A 17,593-nucleotide genomic window follows, 5' to 3' on the forward strand; every position below is an offset into this window, starting at 1 on the left:
AAGGAAGGAGAAACACAATTGTCTGGGAAATGTCAATGGTGTCAATGATAAAGTTAGACTCAGATGTTGTATTATCAATAAAGGTTATAGTGAACTAAAAAATAAATAAATAAATAAAAATAAAATAAAATTCCATTCCACTGTCTGAAGGTGGTTCTTGCATGCACTTAAAAAGTTTAAATCCTTGAAGTATAGTAGTCATTTTTGGCAATGTTTCCTGTGTTACTGTGACTTATATTCTACCAACATTTCTTGGCTAATCACCTTTCCGCAAGGTAAGTGTTTCAAATTGAACGGCAACATTCATAACAATAAATAATCAATAATTGGATTATTTTTCTTATACGTCTACTTTTGGCTGACTCAAAACATTTAGCATAAAAAAATACATTATGATCGTACTGTACGCCCGACTACATTACCCACAACCCATCGCGTGAGCTGACTTCCTGTTTATCCAACATGGCGGCGTGTCCGCCGGCGCCGTCAGACTCGGAGTCAAACATCCCGGAATTTGAGTGTATAGACGTCAACACCAAGCCGTTTCACATCGGGTCGTTTCGGAACGAGTGGCTAAAGCGACTGAAGCCATGGCACTACTCGTTCCAAAAGGAGGACGAGGAAAGTTTCCATGCCAACTTCGCTGCAGACATGGGGCTGAGTGGCGAAACCATGGCGGAGCTGAAGAGCGTCTGCAGGTACCGACGTTCGCGTGACGCTGGCCACACAGTAACACGGTCGTGCTCTCGGTGTTCAACGCGCAAGGCGACTTTAAACACAGAGAAGCTTAAATAGACCGACGAGTTGTAATTCAAATCACATTGTGGTGAACCTCGGTCGGAAATGAACCTCAGGAATGCCTCGCTGGAGCGGTGCATGTATCCATGAAAGCTCACTGACAACAGGGCTGGAGGGTGTTTTCCATCTGAGGAGCACCGGGTCTATTTCAAGACCTCAATTCATCCAAGATTCCAGGGTCATATCAGGAATGACAAGGGGCGGGTTATTTCTCTTCTGTCTGTTTCCATCATCCCGACAAATGCTTATGGACATCAGAAATTGTATGAACAAGTTGCTCATTGAGCATCAGTCAGCTATTGAAAGTACAAAATAATGACCAGCAATACATAACCATGATAAAAAAATAAAAATAAAATGCACATAAAATATGTCTATTTTTGTTAAAGGGACGTCGGCTGTCAGAAGAGTGAATAACTTTTATAAAACAGAGAGAGAGAGAGAGAGAAGAAAACATTGTTTTATTGCTGTCATTTAATGCTTTGTGCAGAGAAGCGCACACTGGTCCCTTAGAATTACAGGACGTAATAAATTGCATCAAAGGAGATCCGTGGACTATGAAGACAATGAGTTATGTTTATTTTCCTTGCATAAGAACCTGACCAGTCCACTGGGCTGTGTGAATAATAAACTCCTCATTGTGGCCCACTTTTTCCACCGGAGTTTCCAATGAATTTTCATTTCTTCTGGCCCAGAATAGATCTTCTCCAGATATTCTTTACTCTTCCCTGCACAGTCTCCGTCAAAGTGATTCCTGCCAGTGCAGTTGAGCGTAGGGGTCTTAGGCTTCAGGGGGTTCGGATTGGATCCCCTACGCTGATTTTCAACCAGTGACAGCGCCACCTATTTCACATCAAATGGAGGAAAAAATCCTCACGATATCCCTTCTTCCCTCTCTATTTTATCTTGCATTTCATTCATCCATTTTAGGACAGAACAAAGGTTTGGACACACCTTCTGATTCAGTGTTTTTTCTTCATTTTCTGCGTTGTAAATATAGACTGAAGACGTCAAATATATGAAGCAGGATATATGTAATGATGTCGCGAAGAAAAAAAATGTTGAATAACTGTAAGTATGTTTCATATTTTTGATGACTCGAAGTGCCGATCTTTTGCTTTGTTGGCAACGCTGGAAGTCCTTCATGAGCTTCATGATGGAGTCACCTGCTGGAAAACCTGATCATGTGACAACATCATGAAGCTCATTGCGAGAAGACTGAGCAAAGTAGGAACCTACTGTAAGCAAAGGGCAGCTGTTTTGAAGAATCTGAAATATATGAATACATGTTTTGAGCACTTACACACTTCTTTGTTTACTGCATAATTCCACATGTTCATTCATAGTTTTGATGCCTTCAGTGAGAATCTACTATGTAAATAGTTGTGGAAATTAGGAAAAGACATTGGATGAGAGGTGGGTCTAAACTCTTGGCCTCTACTATATATTCAACAACAATGTTCATAGTAGTTTTGCTTGCTTCACGCTTCATAATCTCTTATCACCTAACATCAAAGATGTATTACTCAAACTGAAGCAAATGGGGAAAAAGTTGTCATTACCAATATTCCACTGAAAACCTCTTTCATCTAGATAAAAAAACAAAACAAACATCGTGGTTTGGTTTAGGTGCGGACACAGCCATGGAATTACATTCGTTGTCCTTGTGTTAAGAGTGAATATGTTGATCTCAGTTTAAGAAATGGTGAAATGAATCGTGCGCCAGTTCCTAGACAACTCCGATTGTTGTTGTCTAATGTTCTGAATTTCATCATGGAATGATCAAGATGGTCATTGGCCACATCTTGAAACTTGTTTTCCTCTCATATAATGCTGTTATGAAAATCAGTCCCAAGTCGCTCCCCACATTTTTATCAAAGTGAAAAGGATTTATTGCTAAATTACGAATGTAATTCATATTTAATTTGAACAGAACAACATGCCATTGATGATATTTAGACCAGTGATTCTTAAACATACGGCCAGGGCCCATGGTTGGGCCGCTCAGATGCTCGGTTTTAATACATGAGTAATACACGAGTAATACATGACAGTAGTGTGTCACTGAATTGCAATCTGTGATAGCTACCAACTATGGAGAAATTCATGCAAAGAAAAAATGATAAAGAAAGTGATGCCGCTGCTGAAAACAGTTCATGAAAGCACCTGTTGAAGCAGTTTTAAAAGTAATTTCCGGTAGAATATTTTATGGCGATACTTTGAATTACACTTACTTAAATCTTCTATGGAGTTTAAATAAAATATATTATTTTTATTTTATGATATTTAGACGTGGATTTATTATATTTATTTTATTTAGGGTTTTATTCAGTTTTTTCAAAATTTTTTTTCAACGGTTTGCATCAAGTGTATTTTTCTTCTGTTTTTCTTCAGTAAATGTACCTGGTTCTGCTGCTGGTTGGACTTTTCTATGAGAAATATCTTTGCGATGATCACGTGGTTTCATGTCACTTCACAAGGTTTTGGTTTGTTTACGTGTAAGTAGATTAAATATGGTTGTTGATGACAAATAAAATGTTCTGGGAAAGGTGGGGCCCCAGATCAAAGAGGTTAATAAGTGTATTAGCAGCATATTAGCCTGTAGTTTACCATTATAAATCAGTCTAAATCACGCCATTATTCCTCATAATGGACAGTAAATAAGCAATGATCTTATTGAATGTTCAGATCAGTTCCCCTGCGACCTGAAAGTGCCATGTGCTGCCACATGCATTTCACCACTCTCAGTCAGTTACCAAACCATTGAGGCGACATCATCATCCACTCATTTAAAACCCCTTTGAACTTGAGTCATCAAACAAACGGCACAGTTGTGTAATGTCTTCTGGCAAAGGTGTCTCCAATACACAACTTCTTCACTCATCTTTTTCCTCCTTTCAAGTCTCGACTCTCTCCGATGCCATCCGGAGGGCGAGGAGCCCGAAACGGATGTGGTGCCACCAAACCCGACACTGAAGACTCTGATGTATGACTAGTACCTTCACGTGAAACTGAAATCTCATCAGCCGACCGTTTCACTACCGTTTCTTTTTTTTTTGAAACAGACAACGAAAAAAGAAACAGGATTACAAAGCGTCGCTAAAAATTGGCAAGAACAGACACGACCACTTGGCTGAGCAGATGGTGGGTGAGCTGCTGTACCTCAAGGTTTTGTGACTGAAGGCACATTAAAATAAAACTGTGGGACTGTGGTAGCACTGGATGCAATACCAGTCATGAAACACAGGTTTATTTTATTTTCACTGGTGTTTTTTTGCTGCTGAAATAAGTTGAGACTATTTCACTCTTCATTGTCAGTCTTTTTTTGTCATTGTTTTCTGTCATAAATAGCCCTGGAATAATAATAATTAAATTATTATTATATAATAATAATAATATGATTTTGCTTGCAGGAACGCCTGGTAGTTCGCGGACAAACCTTCAGAGGTTGTGACTTGGTCGCAGAAGGAGATGTTCTTCTCACCATAAATGTCTACCACCCAGGCCTCGGGGAGAAGGTAAGCAGAGACTTGCCAACGTTTTTGTGCTGCGGCTTTGCTGACTCGAAGCTTTTGTTCCAGTTTGCCATCGTCAGGCCGCACACATGCTTCCTGGTCATGGGCTCCCACACACTGACTGACCTTCGGGACGCCATTTGCTGCGTGAGTGACATCCAGGTGTGCGGGGAGTTCAGCAACACGCCTGACGTGGCACCGGACTTCATCAGCAAGGTGAGTAAAACCGCCATCTTTCCCGCTTTCATGGAGACGTACAAGATAAATGAAGCTTCCTTTTCTGTTTCAGGATCTCTTCAAGTCGGCGTTCTTCTTTTTTGAGGGGGTTTTCTACAACGACATGAGGTTTCCTGAGTGCCAAGACATCAGCACGTAAGCCTTCGTGCTCCAGCATGGAGACCGACTCATGAAACAAACTGGGCCATGTTCTGAACTGGAATCATCAACTCCTCACATCTGTTATTGACATTAAAGCGCTCAGAATGTCCGAAGTTCAGACACCACAGCCGGTCTCAGCTGCTGCTTCTCGTCTCCGGTCCTTAAGGAGATCGGCTCTTTGGGTGGAGCTGCAGACAGTGCAGTTTGAGCGCTTTAATGTCAATAAAACACCTGTGACGTCATCGGTTTGATGTGACAAGGCTCAATATTTTGGCAGCATGACGCTATTAGGCCAGTAAAAATTCATACACTAGTTGCGTCGTCGTATAAGCCGCAGGGTTCAGACCACAAGAAAAAAGTGGCATCTTAAAGTCCGGAAATTCTGTTGTTCACCTCAAATCCCAAACTGTTTGTCAAGCAAACCTGATAGCACTTCACTCTTCACACAGAACCACCATTGAATGGGCAAAATCCCACAACTTCCCAGAGTTTCAGCAAGCCAAGATGGAGGAGACCAGGTTCCTGGACCTGAAAGTCAAAGTGGGGTACCCGTATTTGTACTGCCACCAGGGGGACTGTGAGCACCTGGTCATCATCACCGACGTCAGGTAAATCCCTCCACCGAGGAGGTTACGTTTCCAACGGTTGGTTTGTCTGTGTTCAAAAAAGCTTGAAATGTTTTGGAGGAAATTTTCAGGAAATATGTCACAAAAATGGCACAGATGATTCCACTTTGGGAGGGGTCCGGATCACCATGTAGATCTAGGACATTTTTTTGGAATTATGCTGTGTTGAGGGAGGACTGAAGCTTTATATATATATATATATATATATATATATATATATATATATATATATATATATATATATAAAATGACATAACATGTCTTTTAAATACTTAATACTTAATCTTAAAAAATAATGATAATCATTAAACTACAATAAAAAAATGCATTCCTTGTCTCAGTAAATAAAGTGGACACCGAGTGAAACTGCTAATTGATTGTTGAACGTTTGATTCGACAAACTAGCTGCGCTCACCTCGCTCAGCAGGTTTGAAGCCAATGTATTCCCACACCAGGGCTGCGCATTTCTCATGGTCTTTTTGCCTCCCTTTACTTTCTCAACATTGTCATGTGTTTCTCCTCTTGAGTCTCGCTTCCTCAAGAACTGAGGCTAACATGACCGACAAGAGGGTTCACTTGGCCCCGAGATGCCGATGCAGAGTGAACCCTCCTGTCAGCGGGCCCTGAAACATGCTGAAAGCTGCTCTCTGCGTCAACATAGGACGCAAAAGTCACTTGACAATCGACGCTGTTTGACTCACTTGGGAGTCAGATTGGCTTGATAAGAATTGTCTTCAGAAACTGCTGGCTGTAGGTGCGACAAGCGAGCATCTTGCACGGGAACCCCTCTTTCTTTGTAGCATGGAGGCCTCGGCAGGTGTGAGAGTGGATACCAGTGGTGTGTGATGATGATATTGGCTTGTGAAGGACGAGCAGAGATCAAAGGACACCTTCCATGAATCTCAGTACGAGGAGTTCTTTAAAGCATTAAGCTGCTTCAACAAAGCTATTTGACTGAGGAGAAGAGCAAGTGTAGTAATGCTGCGTTGCCAGGGGGGGAGACTCTCAAACCAGTTTGTCTACAAACTGGTTTTTCTAGCTAAAGCTGTACTATAATCCACATTAATCTCTGCTCTGAAAAAATGCTTTATTCTAAAGCCTAAGCCTCAAGCCTTCTAAGAGCCTTCTCATTGATGTTGCTCTTTGACTCTTTAGGTTCTCATTCAGTCAGGATTAGATGAGATGGGCTTTGACTGAGGAGTTGAAGTTTTCATTTCACGCGTCAACAAACGGTGATCAGTCGTGATTTTATTATACAAGTTATGTTGGTATTTTGCGCCTCTCAGCCTTTCGTGTGAGAACACTCGACCACACGCCACCGTAACTAACCGGCAGGATTTCAGCTCTATATTTGAAGCAGCTCCAAGGTAGGAGTCGCAGCTGCTTCTGAAGTGGAACACACACGATCATGTGTGGAGGTGGAATCACAACCGTGTTTCTAACGTCATGTTACAGTGGTTTTAACGCCACTATATCGGCCACCCGTCTGCCTCACAGCACTTCAGCATGACGCTCATTTGAAATCAAGCGCTTCGTTGTCAGCCACTTATCAGATTCTTTCACAAGACCGCTCTTCATGGGGGCGTAGCCTTCGTCCCTCTTTCAGTTTGGCCCTGGCTTTTTTCCCACTTTACTCCACTGTCGTAAGCAACGGCAACCACAGAGTGAGATGACAAATGTGAGACCAATCTTGCTTTCGCACATCTGAAATGTCTGTCTGTGCTTTGGTGCAGAATTTTACACATGAACGACTGTCTGGACAAGCAGCAGTATCCTCTGGTCATTCACAAACACCGAGCGGTGACGCAGAAGTGCGCCGTCTGCTACACATTCATTGCCAGGTGAGTGTGGGTTCGCGCTGTCAATACTATTACCGTCTTTACCGGACTATAGAGTGCACCCACTTTAAGAAGGAAAACAGATCTTCTTCATAAATTAGCCGCAGGTGCAGTGGTGCTGTCTGCACCGTAGAAAGGTCAGTGGCTCTTCAAAATGCAAGAGGATCACTTCGAAACTAGTTTGGAAAGTGGGCTCCAGCATGGAGACCGACTCATGAAACAAACTGGGCCGTGATCTGAACGGAATCCTCACATCTTTTATTGACATTAAAGCGCTCGAAATGTGCCAGTCTCAGTTGCTGCTACTCGTCTCCCCGGCGCATTTTGAACGCTTTAAGGTCAATAAAACACCGGCGATTTCATCGGTTTTGATGTGACGGGGCTCAGAATTTTGGCAGCATGACTCTCTTTAGCCTATACGTTTATTTTATTTTATTTTTACAAATAAATAATGTATATGGTGGAAAATATGTGGAATAAAAGAAGAGATGGGGCGGGTATGTGTGCCTCAAGTATTCCACGTTATGCTCAGTTAAATGATGTCAGAAGCCATTTTCCTGATCTTCCATTGAGCCCTGGAACACGTCGTCTCAGTGGCTCTGAATATGAGTCGACTTTGAAGTGGTTCCAACACCCCTAACCCGTGGTGGATGAAATGTTTGCAGGTGGTACACGACCAAAGACCAATTTGCACCGAGCGATCCGTGTATCTTTTGCGACAAGTGTTTTCGAATGCTGCACTACGACAAGGACGGTAACAAGCTGGGGACGTTCGAGGCCTTCGCCTACGTGGACCGCGGAGCTTTCAACTAGAACCCCGTAATTATCTATTTATTTTCAAGCAACTTCTGTTCAAGCAGTCATGTGTTACGTTGGGGAGAGAAATAAACTTTATTTTTTCAAGAAGACTGAGTGTCAAGAGTTACTTCAAGGCACTTGGAGCGGAGCTGATGTTTCTCTACAGCTTGAGCGCAAGTACTTTGGCTACACATGGAACATACTTTTTGTCTTTGAAGACCCTGAGAGTTAAAGTAGTGGGCCAAATTGTTCTTAATTTCCAGCCTTATGAGTTGTGGGGTTGAAGCCAAGGACTAGGAAATCCCAACAAAAGGTGTTACACACTTTCAAACTAAACTTTCAACAGATTTTATTTTATTTTATTATCTACCAGCATGTTTTCAAATTTCACTTCACTCAAATATAAATTGTGCTTCGATGTGTCACCTGCCATTGTGTATTGGTTCCATGGTACAACTGCATCAACAGTATGCACCGGATCAATCCGATATGTTCCCCTCAAAATGTGGTCACAACATCAGTTTTTCATTTTCTCATGATGCATCACTTGCTTCTGAAACTTTGAGCTACAGTTATATTGACATATTAAAACTTAAATGTGACCCAACAGACCCAAACTAGGGTCCCACTTGATACCGTTATTGCTCAGTGGTATGAAGACCAGCTTCCATGTGCAACTTTATTCCATGTTAATAGCTCGGACAACAAAATACTCTTATGTACACGTCACATATTAAAAATAACACTTCAACATGCTTGACTAATTCTGGTTTTAGAACAGTTGAATTTCAATAACGTATGGTTGAAAGCTGATGGCGTGAGAGCACTACGGTCGCGGAACATCATTTAGTTTCTATTCACTTACAGCTCAGGCACACAAACTAAAACCTAAGGAGCTTGGTGGAAAGCAGTGGAGTGGCAGCGTGACTGGCCTTCAGCATGATGGCACTCTTAAACCGACTCCCCAAGACTTTCGGAGACACTGCGGAGAAAAGCAATAGTTCAGCTGGAAAACAAAGTAAGCAACCAGATCGTTGTTACACATCTCTATCATCTGAGGTCAGGTTGACAGGCAAGAGTGGTGGAAGGCAGTGGGTGAGGGGGCAGCAGCTCTGCTTGTTATCTTTGAGGGATGATGCTACTCGCCGTCAGCCATCTAACAAAGGCACAGTTCGTCCTCTGGCTCAGCTCACTGTACGTCAACACTCAGCGGGCAATCCTGTTCACCATTATCCCCTCGTCTCCCAAGAGCGCCCCCCTCCCCCGAACATGCCAGAACTTTACACCACTTAAAGCAACACTTGTTTCCTGGTGAGAACCACACGCTCAGAAGCAACCACTAAACTACATCATCTGCTTTGTGACATGCACGGTATAGTACTTGGGCGTGTCCAAGGTCTGGCTTGAGGGTGCAAATGCAGTTCTTCATCAGACACCAGGAGGCCCACTCCAAATGCAACTTCACCCCGGAGAAGTCGCAGGTTATAACCCACCAAAACCACTTTCCTCCCGCCTCATACATCCCTCTAAAAAAGATGCAGGTTATCAGATTGAAAATTCCCACCACTACTATTAGCTCCCCTTCTTCATCTAGTCATACATTTTCTCTACCTGCATATCTCAGTGGCTAAAACATCACAAATTCAGCTTTTGATTCCACGAATGTCGCTTGAAGCTTGCGGCAATAGGGGGTGCAAAAAAAAAATCCCCCACGCCCGCATTGCAGCACTACATTAACTTTAGATGTATATCAGTCGCTTGACTGTTGGTGTGAACGTATAGGCTTTTCGCAACATGTATTACTGAAGGATATCTAGTAATGCTGCCATTTCAATAGGCTGCTACAGGAATGCAACGCTAAATGACATGCTTTAACTGTCCTCGATCGAGGAGTTCCCAATCCAGAGAACTGATAGAATCTTGTCTATCCTGAGGCCTACTCTGTTGCCTGGAGAACCTCGGCAGGGAAACGGCCTGGTGTCTTCACCATCCACTTTTATCTCAGATCTTTCAGATGCATTTCAGTTGTTTGTGTCGGCCACCTGAGCGTTTGTCCTGCAGCTTCAACTTGCATCTTCTCGCTCTCCCGCGCTTTGTCTTCAGGGCTTGCATCTCCGTCAGCCGTCTTGTCTGCAGCAAAGAGACGCACATAGCTGAAGTCAGAACCTCCACCGAAATCCCCTGCAGTGGCACCATGTGATGACACGTGTGGGGCTCAGACATCACCGCGACCAATCTCCATTAGCATCCTTTCGTCGTGCCTTGCGCAAGAAAGAGACCTTTTCACAGCCGACATCAGGCCAGATATGGGACGAGGGCTTCCATTGAGAATGTGAGTAACAAAAGTGAGGATGTGGCAGATAACAGCCAGTCACTGGCAAGAAGTCGACCTCAGAGATCCTGTGACATCCTGCGGGGGCCATGGGGCCACAGAGGGTCGCTGTCTTACGTGGGACTTCTCAGGTCATGGCTAAAAAAGACGGTGGCACCATTCGCCATCATCCAGTCAGTGAAACTCTTTTGGACATGTGCTTCTACGCTGTTCACACACTCAACGGCAAACACAGCCACTCTTCAATGAACTTTCTCATCTGCCCTCAGTAGTGTTTCATTAAAACGTCAGATGATCTAGTGACTCCATTGAAGAGATTAAAACCTTTTCCTTGTTAAAAGCCTGATGTTTTTCCAAGATACAAGCCCACAGTCCTCTTTTAGATTTTCATAGAAGCTTATGTTTCGAGTGCATTTTTCCATCTGTTTCAAACAACGTTACCGTCACTGAGCACATGCTTGCATGCGCTCCTTTACATTGGAGGGGAGCATCCGAGAGTCAAAAGCTTATGACAGCAACACACTCCAAAACCAACATGGCGGCTGTGGAAGAAGTTTTGCACAAAAGAGGAAACGGAGGAAGCGTTGTAGGAGGTGGCGGCCGGTGAGGTCATTAAGTTCACGAAGAATTTCCGCCAAATTTTGGTACCTTGACTAGAAGTTCATGACCATGAATGAGAGTAGAATCACAGTAGCGCCACCGTTTCAACTCAGCTCTTTCTTCCCCAAGCCATAAATTTATATAATTATACTTTATGCATTTATTATTTTTTATCAAAGTCTATTCCTCATTTTATTGCTTTTTATAAATATCATTTGCTCTCTGTTGTGTTCTACCAGTCTTTCAGCTTGGGGGGCATCTGGGCGTCTGCAAAACATGAAAAAATGGACGCCTGCTTCTCGATCGTAGCTTGGCCACGAGATTACGCCGATACATGGCAGCATCTGGTAGCCAAGCTACGATCGAGAAGCGGATGTCCATTTTTTCATGTTTTGCAGACGCCCCCCAAGCTAAATGCCAGTGTTCTACTCTGATCGCTCCACTGGCGACCCGATAAAAGTGAAAAGTTCGGCGGCGTGAAAAGCCACTGAACTGCCACAACACAAAGCACCTTGGTTGTTTTCCTTGGCTTGCTCCACTCTCTTCTTCGCTTCCTCGTACTGGCGCTGCTCCGCCAAAGACTTGTTGAGCACCTGGCTGAGCATGCAGTCGCCCTCTCCCACCAGGAACATGGTCTTGAACTTGTTGTACAACATGGTGGCTTTGTCCATGATGTCCTGACTCGCCTTGAATCTGCGAATCTGCGCAAAAAAAAAGTTAATTCCAAGTATTTATCAGTGAGAACCATGGACGGAAGTAAGCTCACCTTCTTCAGTGTGACAAATAGTTCAGTGTGTTTCTGCAGCTGGTGGGTCGTGATCTGTAGAGCGCCGATCTCGTCCAGGGCGTCCAAGCATTTCTTCACATCCTTCGTACAGAGAGAGAAGCTTTCTATCAATGGGGAGTTGCCTTGGATCAAAGGACTATTTTACACGACACAGAAGATCAAAGGCATCAGGGCAGCATCCAGACGACTGCAGTGTTGTTTGTGCTCAAGACAAGACACAGTCATATTTTGCCATAGCCCTTTCCTTTCCCCTGCCTCTCCCCCTAAACCTAACCATCCAAAACACATTGCTAAACTTAACCAGGACTCTGAACCAAACTGAAACCCAATTATAATAACCATGCTATGTTGAAGTCCTCATCCTCAAATTGAGGCTTTACCTTGTGGGGTCCGACCAAGTGTGGCCACAAAGCCATCACAAGGATAGTGTTTTGTCAAGAATTGGTCCACACACAGACAGACACAGGAAGTAGGAAGTTTGGTCTCATGCTACTTTACTAACTGATCGTCTGTCCTGCTAATACTTTCCTCACACGTGTGGTCAGGTCGGTTAGTCATGTCAGTAAAGTACAAGCGAATCAGTAAGGTCACACACCGCTGAGTCACACACATGATTATGCTATGAATAGTTAAAATGCTCTTTGAACATTAGCACTGGTGCAGAAGAGATCACTCACACTGACAGTCTGAGACATGAGCGCATGAGTGTTTCTCATGCAACGATGAAAAAGAGAAACTATGCGTCTGCTTTGCAGGCCCGGTGTCACTGAAGAGTTTAGAATCATGCTGAAAACTGTGAACTGCTTCAAAACAGTGCTGACTAATAGCTCCAAAAAACAACTCCCCACAGAGGGCAAACTCTGCTACAGACCACGGGATAGAGAAACTATTTTTTAGTCAAAAGAAATGAGGCAAAAACTCAATGTAGGAGTTCATTGATAAGGATACAAGACAAATACTCTATTCATGATGTATCCCTGCCTTACATAAAGATATGCATCCATAATTTTCATATCTATAAAATCACTGGAAACAATCCATTGGAAACATTTACAGCTGATAACAACTTTCCTCAATGGTTGTAGGCTCATTTTGTTTTGGATTTTAGCATCGTGACACTCCCAGAGGAGGGTTGGTTTCAGATGGCACAGCTGGCAGGACCCATCCTCCCAACTACAAAACCTGCATTACACCTCCCATTAAAGAAAATGAACCCGGTCAAATTCACTACAGGAGAAAAGAGAAAACAATGTAGTTGCAGTCAATTGAGGGTGACTCACAGGGTTGTCGATTTTCAGTGATATCTTGATTTCAGTGTGAAGCCTCTGGAGTTTCAAATCGGTCGACATCTCTGCGGGGAAGAACCCCACATTTTATTATGGCTTCCAGCCCAGCAGACTGCAGGACATACTGCAATGAAGTTTCTCCTACATTTCCTTTATCTCAAGGAGTCACTGTACCACAACAGTGTTGATGTCACCACCAAAATCACTCAGTGACGAAATGGAAGTATTGAAAAATAATGGAAATATAGACAGGTTCACTCACCTTTTTTCTTGGCACCGATTTTCTCATCATTTTTTCTTCCATCGTCTTTGCTCGACCTAGAATACAGCAGCAACAACAGAGGCTGTCTTACAGAGGAGATGTCATCGAAGGACATTTTGGAATGAGTTGTTTTGGTCTGTGCAGCATTAAGGAGACCAACTGGATTGAACTTCCAACCAAGACCATCAAACCAAGGCTTACTCTTCAGCTCTCCGCCGCCTCCCGTCTTTATCCACTTCTGAATTGTGCTTTTTTCGGCTCCGGTTTTTCTGAAAATCAAATCACAAATGTTTCTGGGAAAAGCCTCATTAAAAGTATTTTGAGGTGGATGTGGCAGGATAATGTTTCCATGAAAACTAAGACTTCACCTTTGCTTATCACACTGAAAACATTTCCAAGCTCATTTGTACAAGCAATTGTTTCATGTGATTTGCGTCGACATTAAAAAGACACCTCTTCATCGTCAGAGCCAGAAGAATCCTCTTTCTGCTTCTTCTTTTTAGCCTCAGGTTCCTTGCCCTCAGTGTCTCTTCCTTTACTGTCATCCCTCTTCCTCTCCTCTTCACCTTTGGACTTGTCATCGGTTGTCCTCTTGCGCTTCCTGTCCAACTCAGACTGATCACTGACGTTGAGGGATGGAAGAACAGAGCGCATCTCTTACATGGCTTGAAAACTTCTGCTGTTGTATAGGCGTGAGTGTGCTTACACTTCATTCCCAATGCCTTGCTGCAGAAGCTTCTCTGTTCTGGGTTTCCTTCCTCTTCGTCGAGGACCATCTTCACCTGCTCCACCACACAAAAACAAAAGCCATCAATACAGTGGACTTCTGAACGAGAACGTACTATTCTGCACACACCAGACGGACTAGCTGGTTGGGCTGAGGCATCCTCCTTCTCTGTCTCTGCTTCACTCTGAAAACACAAAAAAATGAAAATAATAATATTAAAATCACTTGATTTTAATTCTAAATAGTCGCTGATCCAGCGTCTATGAAATCATTTCGCGGTTTTGTGGTTATAACACCATCTCGTGTTTAAAAAGGAGAACTACAGATTAAAGATTTTTTTTCCCTTTTCCGGGGGTTGATAAAAATGCATCTATAAGAAAACATATTTTCACCCTGTTGCACATACTTAAATAAAAACACGTTTGTTGAATCAGCCATTATAACAAATTACATTCATAATCTATTTTAAATTCAGGGAAACATGAAAGGATTTTGGTTCCTCACCAACAAGTAATTGTTTTACGGCATAGCTCTGAACAGAGGATATACACAGGAGACAGAAAAGAACAACAGCTCTCTAGATGAATTACAATAGGAAATAATGTGTTATTCAACTATTTCTTTCATTATATTTACAAATTCTTGGTATTGAAATTGATATTTGACACGACCAGCAGTTGAAGGGCCATTAACCTAATTTTGTAATTTTATTTAAAAAAGAAATTTGTTTTCGTTGCAGGAAAAATGGTGCAAAAAGGTCAGACGATGGTAAGCAGCAGGTTAGTCATGTGCAACATAAAGAGAAAAGGAAATGGAAAGCATGAGCAGATAATTGCGTGCAGTAAATAAAACACTTTCCTTTAAATAACAGATGCAACTTTGGTCTACAGACAAGATCAAATGTGAAACCGTCAAACCCCCCTAAGGCGCAAGGAAACCTGTGAAGCCTCCCAAAATGCAGTACCTACATCCTTGTTACGGGCACCCTGCTCAGGAACCTGAGACCTTTCCTCCTCCTCCTCCTCCTCTTCCTCCTCCACCTCCTCATCCTTATTTTCAGCCTCGAGCTTAGTCTCACTTCCTGGAACCTAAATGCACCCCAGAAAGCGCAGGATGCAGTGTGATAGGGTTAACAAGTCTGGAGTGATTCCTCCCAGCATGGTGACAGATTTATTAGTGAGTCAATAGGAGACAGATGATTCATGTTAGAAGACATGAAGCTGAGGTGAAGAAGCACAAGCATGTTAATAAGGAGCTCAAGCAAACTGGCTTAAAGGACAGATGCGAAGCTCACTTTGGATTCCATTTCCTTGTCGTCCATATCGTCTTCAGGGCTCGCGACACCAAACTTATCGAGGAAATTTTTCGGCGGAGTTGGCTTGAGAAAAAACAACAATTAACTTGCATCTTGAAATGTTCCAAAATGTTTTCAACACAAAACAATGGGGACTATGTACCTTTGGTGCAGTGAGCTCAACCTTGGGGTTGTTTTCAATCTCCCACAATCCTTCGTTGAAGCCTTTCCTCTTGTTTGGTTTCGCATACTTGCTTTTGTTTGGTTGGTAGGGAAAGATATCCTTTGGGCCCAGAAATGCACTGCAGGACAGCAGACAACAATTGAAATTAAACAGAATCTATGAAGTGTTGCAGTAGAAACACAGAGCCACAAGTGACAGTTCAATTCCAATGTGTAATCTAATCGTATTCACATGAGAGGATAAGCATTAAAATAAAGTTGAAGATTTGCTCACTGACGTTTCGTGGGTGCCGAAGAAGAAGATGGGGAACTTGAGGTTGGAGGGCTTCACTGCACCATCTGGGACTTCAATCTGCCGGGATACAAAGTCAAAGAATGAACGGAGACGGATGGAAACTGACAGCTAATAGTTTGTGATATGGCGACATCTAGCGGCCAGATAACATGATCGCAAGTGACACGAATTCACGGTTGCAAAACACTACATAATAAAAAAAGGCTTCAATTTGCATATGTTGTACACATAACGTCTTGTCTAACTTTAAAAACATTGTGCGCAAAGAATTAGGTAACAGGACGCTTTTTAAGGAATTACAAAGTATTCCATAAAAAGTCTTAAAAGGCCTGATTTTATTTAAAAATAAAAACACGGCACTTTCAGTTAGTATCATAACTGTCATTAAAATGAAAGGCACGCTGTCATGAGTCAAAAAGAAAACAGGTAGTTCCAATAATCAACTATCCTAGTACAAGTACTTCTGCAAAATACTTTACATCATGGCTAAGAGTTGCTTTTAAAACATTAATTTTCAAGTTTCAGTGTTACAGCACAATCACAATTTGCGGGAGGAATAACGGCTTTCTCATCCAACCTAAGGTGACGCCCTCCTGAACTCAACCACACCTGGCTGAGGTGGTGTTTTGGGGGCGTGAATAGTCACCACCTGTTTCAGTCGACTTACTCTTGCAGGCCAGTGCGGGTAACCCTTCATCTTGGCGAAGATTAAATCGCCTGGTTTCCAATCCCGAGCCATGTTATCGTCTATCAGAACAGACGAGACATTAACGACGCGATGGTGATGGAGACACGCATGACATTCAGGTACGTTCAATGTATCCACACACGCACATACACGCCGTCTCTGTAAGCAGAGTTGTGTATAAAACCCGAGTAGAAAGGTGGCAGTGCTGCGAAAACACATGTTAGAGAACCAAAACAACACAAAGTGAATAAAGGGAAGGTGATGCTAGGTGATGCTAGCAGGCTAATAGCGGTACCAGACAAACATAACCCGCATAATAACCCACTGCGGGACTTTAGAGTTCTTCATGAGTCCTAAAGACAACAAATAAAAGTTACTTGTTCGCAATATCGTTGCTGTGCTGGACCCAGAGAACACGCACGACTCCTCCTTCCCGTTCTGACACACACGCTTTCCGCGCCCGAGTACTACGTCACTGGACCGTACCATTCATGTGGATCACGGGGTGGCAGCTATGTTCGTTTCTCGAGATTCACGTGAGACAAGCGTTATTTAAAAGAGCTAGCTGTTAAGGACTAACATATAGATTAAGGTTAACACGTAAAAATTATGATATTCATTGCGTCATTAACGTGATGTCACACACGCAAGGGGTTGTGCTGCAACATAGATCGTCTATGGAGAAGAACCGAATGCATACTTCAGACCTAAAAAAGTTACTTCTCGATTAGTTCGGGAAAATGACGTTCAGTAATCGGTCACTGTCATGGCACTTTCACTTCATAAGTCGTGTTTGCATGAGCTCCCCCTGGAATGGAATAAAAATCACTCTTGAAGTGCTTAGAAATATTTTAATATTAATAAAGTACACTAGACGCCATCTCGAATTTATCAGGAAATAAACAACAAATAAATCATAATTACAGATTCACTTTTTGAATAAAGTGTGACAAAAATTTAATTCAATATCTTCATGGTGATCTGGATTTCAGTGTCTCCCTGCAGAGCCAACAAAGATAAGCGCTTAAGGTCAATATAACGCCTGTGTGCAGCATGACGCTCTTTAGCCTGTAAAAATCCATATATTAGCCACATCGTTGTATAAGCTGGAAGAAAAAAGTACCTGATTATAGTCTGGAAATTACAGTAAATACACATGGTACTGCCAAAAAGGTGCATAAAATAT

The 17,593-nt window shown here is 42.7% G+C and overlaps 2 protein-coding genes across 5 annotated transcripts; one reads left to right on the forward strand and one right to left on the reverse strand.

Annotated features, from left to right (window-relative positions):
• Window positions 1–462: 462 nt before the first annotated feature.
• On the forward strand, window positions 463–8,063 carry snapc3 (small nuclear RNA activating complex, polypeptide 3). The gene is made up of 9 exons (XM_053857317.1): window positions 463–698; window positions 3,701–3,784; window positions 3,864–3,942; window positions 4,212–4,316; window positions 4,380–4,529; window positions 4,603–4,685; window positions 5,141–5,299; window positions 7,051–7,158; window positions 7,821–8,063. The coding sequence occupies exons 1-9, from the start codon at window positions 463–465 to the stop codon at window positions 7,966–7,968; spliced, it is 1,152 nt and encodes a 383-aa protein (XP_053713292.1). The 3' UTR covers window positions 7,969–8,063.
• Window positions 7,660–16,877, reverse strand: psip1a (PC4 and SFRS1 interacting protein 1a). Of its 4 annotated transcripts, none has more exons than XM_053857313.1 (16): window positions 16,785–16,877; window positions 16,387–16,466; window positions 15,703–15,776; window positions 15,405–15,543; window positions 15,242–15,325; window positions 14,916–15,035; window positions 14,077–14,131; window positions 13,927–14,005; window positions 13,674–13,842; window positions 13,422–13,489; window positions 13,221–13,276; window positions 12,953–13,023; window positions 11,652–11,753; window positions 11,397–11,586; window positions 9,996–10,083; window positions 7,660–8,935 (listed from the first exon to the last, which is right to left on the reverse strand). In XM_053857313.1, exons 2-16 carry the CDS (start codon window positions 16,456–16,458, stop codon window positions 8,905–8,907), a joined length of 1,398 nt encoding a protein of 465 aa, XP_053713288.1. In that variant the 5' UTR covers window positions 16,459–16,466; window positions 16,785–16,877; the 3' UTR covers window positions 7,660–8,904. The 4 variants fall into 4 exon arrangements, with proteins under 4 accessions (XP_053713288.1, XP_053713289.1, XP_053713290.1 ...); XM_053857314.1 differs by having other exon boundaries at window positions 7,870–8,935; window positions 13,927–14,002; XM_053857315.1 differs by lacking the exon at window positions 14,916–15,035 and having other exon boundaries at window positions 7,870–8,935.
• Between the last annotated feature and the right edge of the window lie 716 nt (window positions 16,878–17,593).

This window comes from Synchiropus splendidus, chromosome 2, assembly GCF_027744825.2.
Source record: "Synchiropus splendidus isolate RoL2022-P1 chromosome 2, RoL_Sspl_1.0, whole genome shotgun sequence".
Taxonomy (NCBI): Eukaryota; Metazoa; Chordata; class Actinopteri; order Syngnathiformes; family Callionymidae; genus Synchiropus; species Synchiropus splendidus.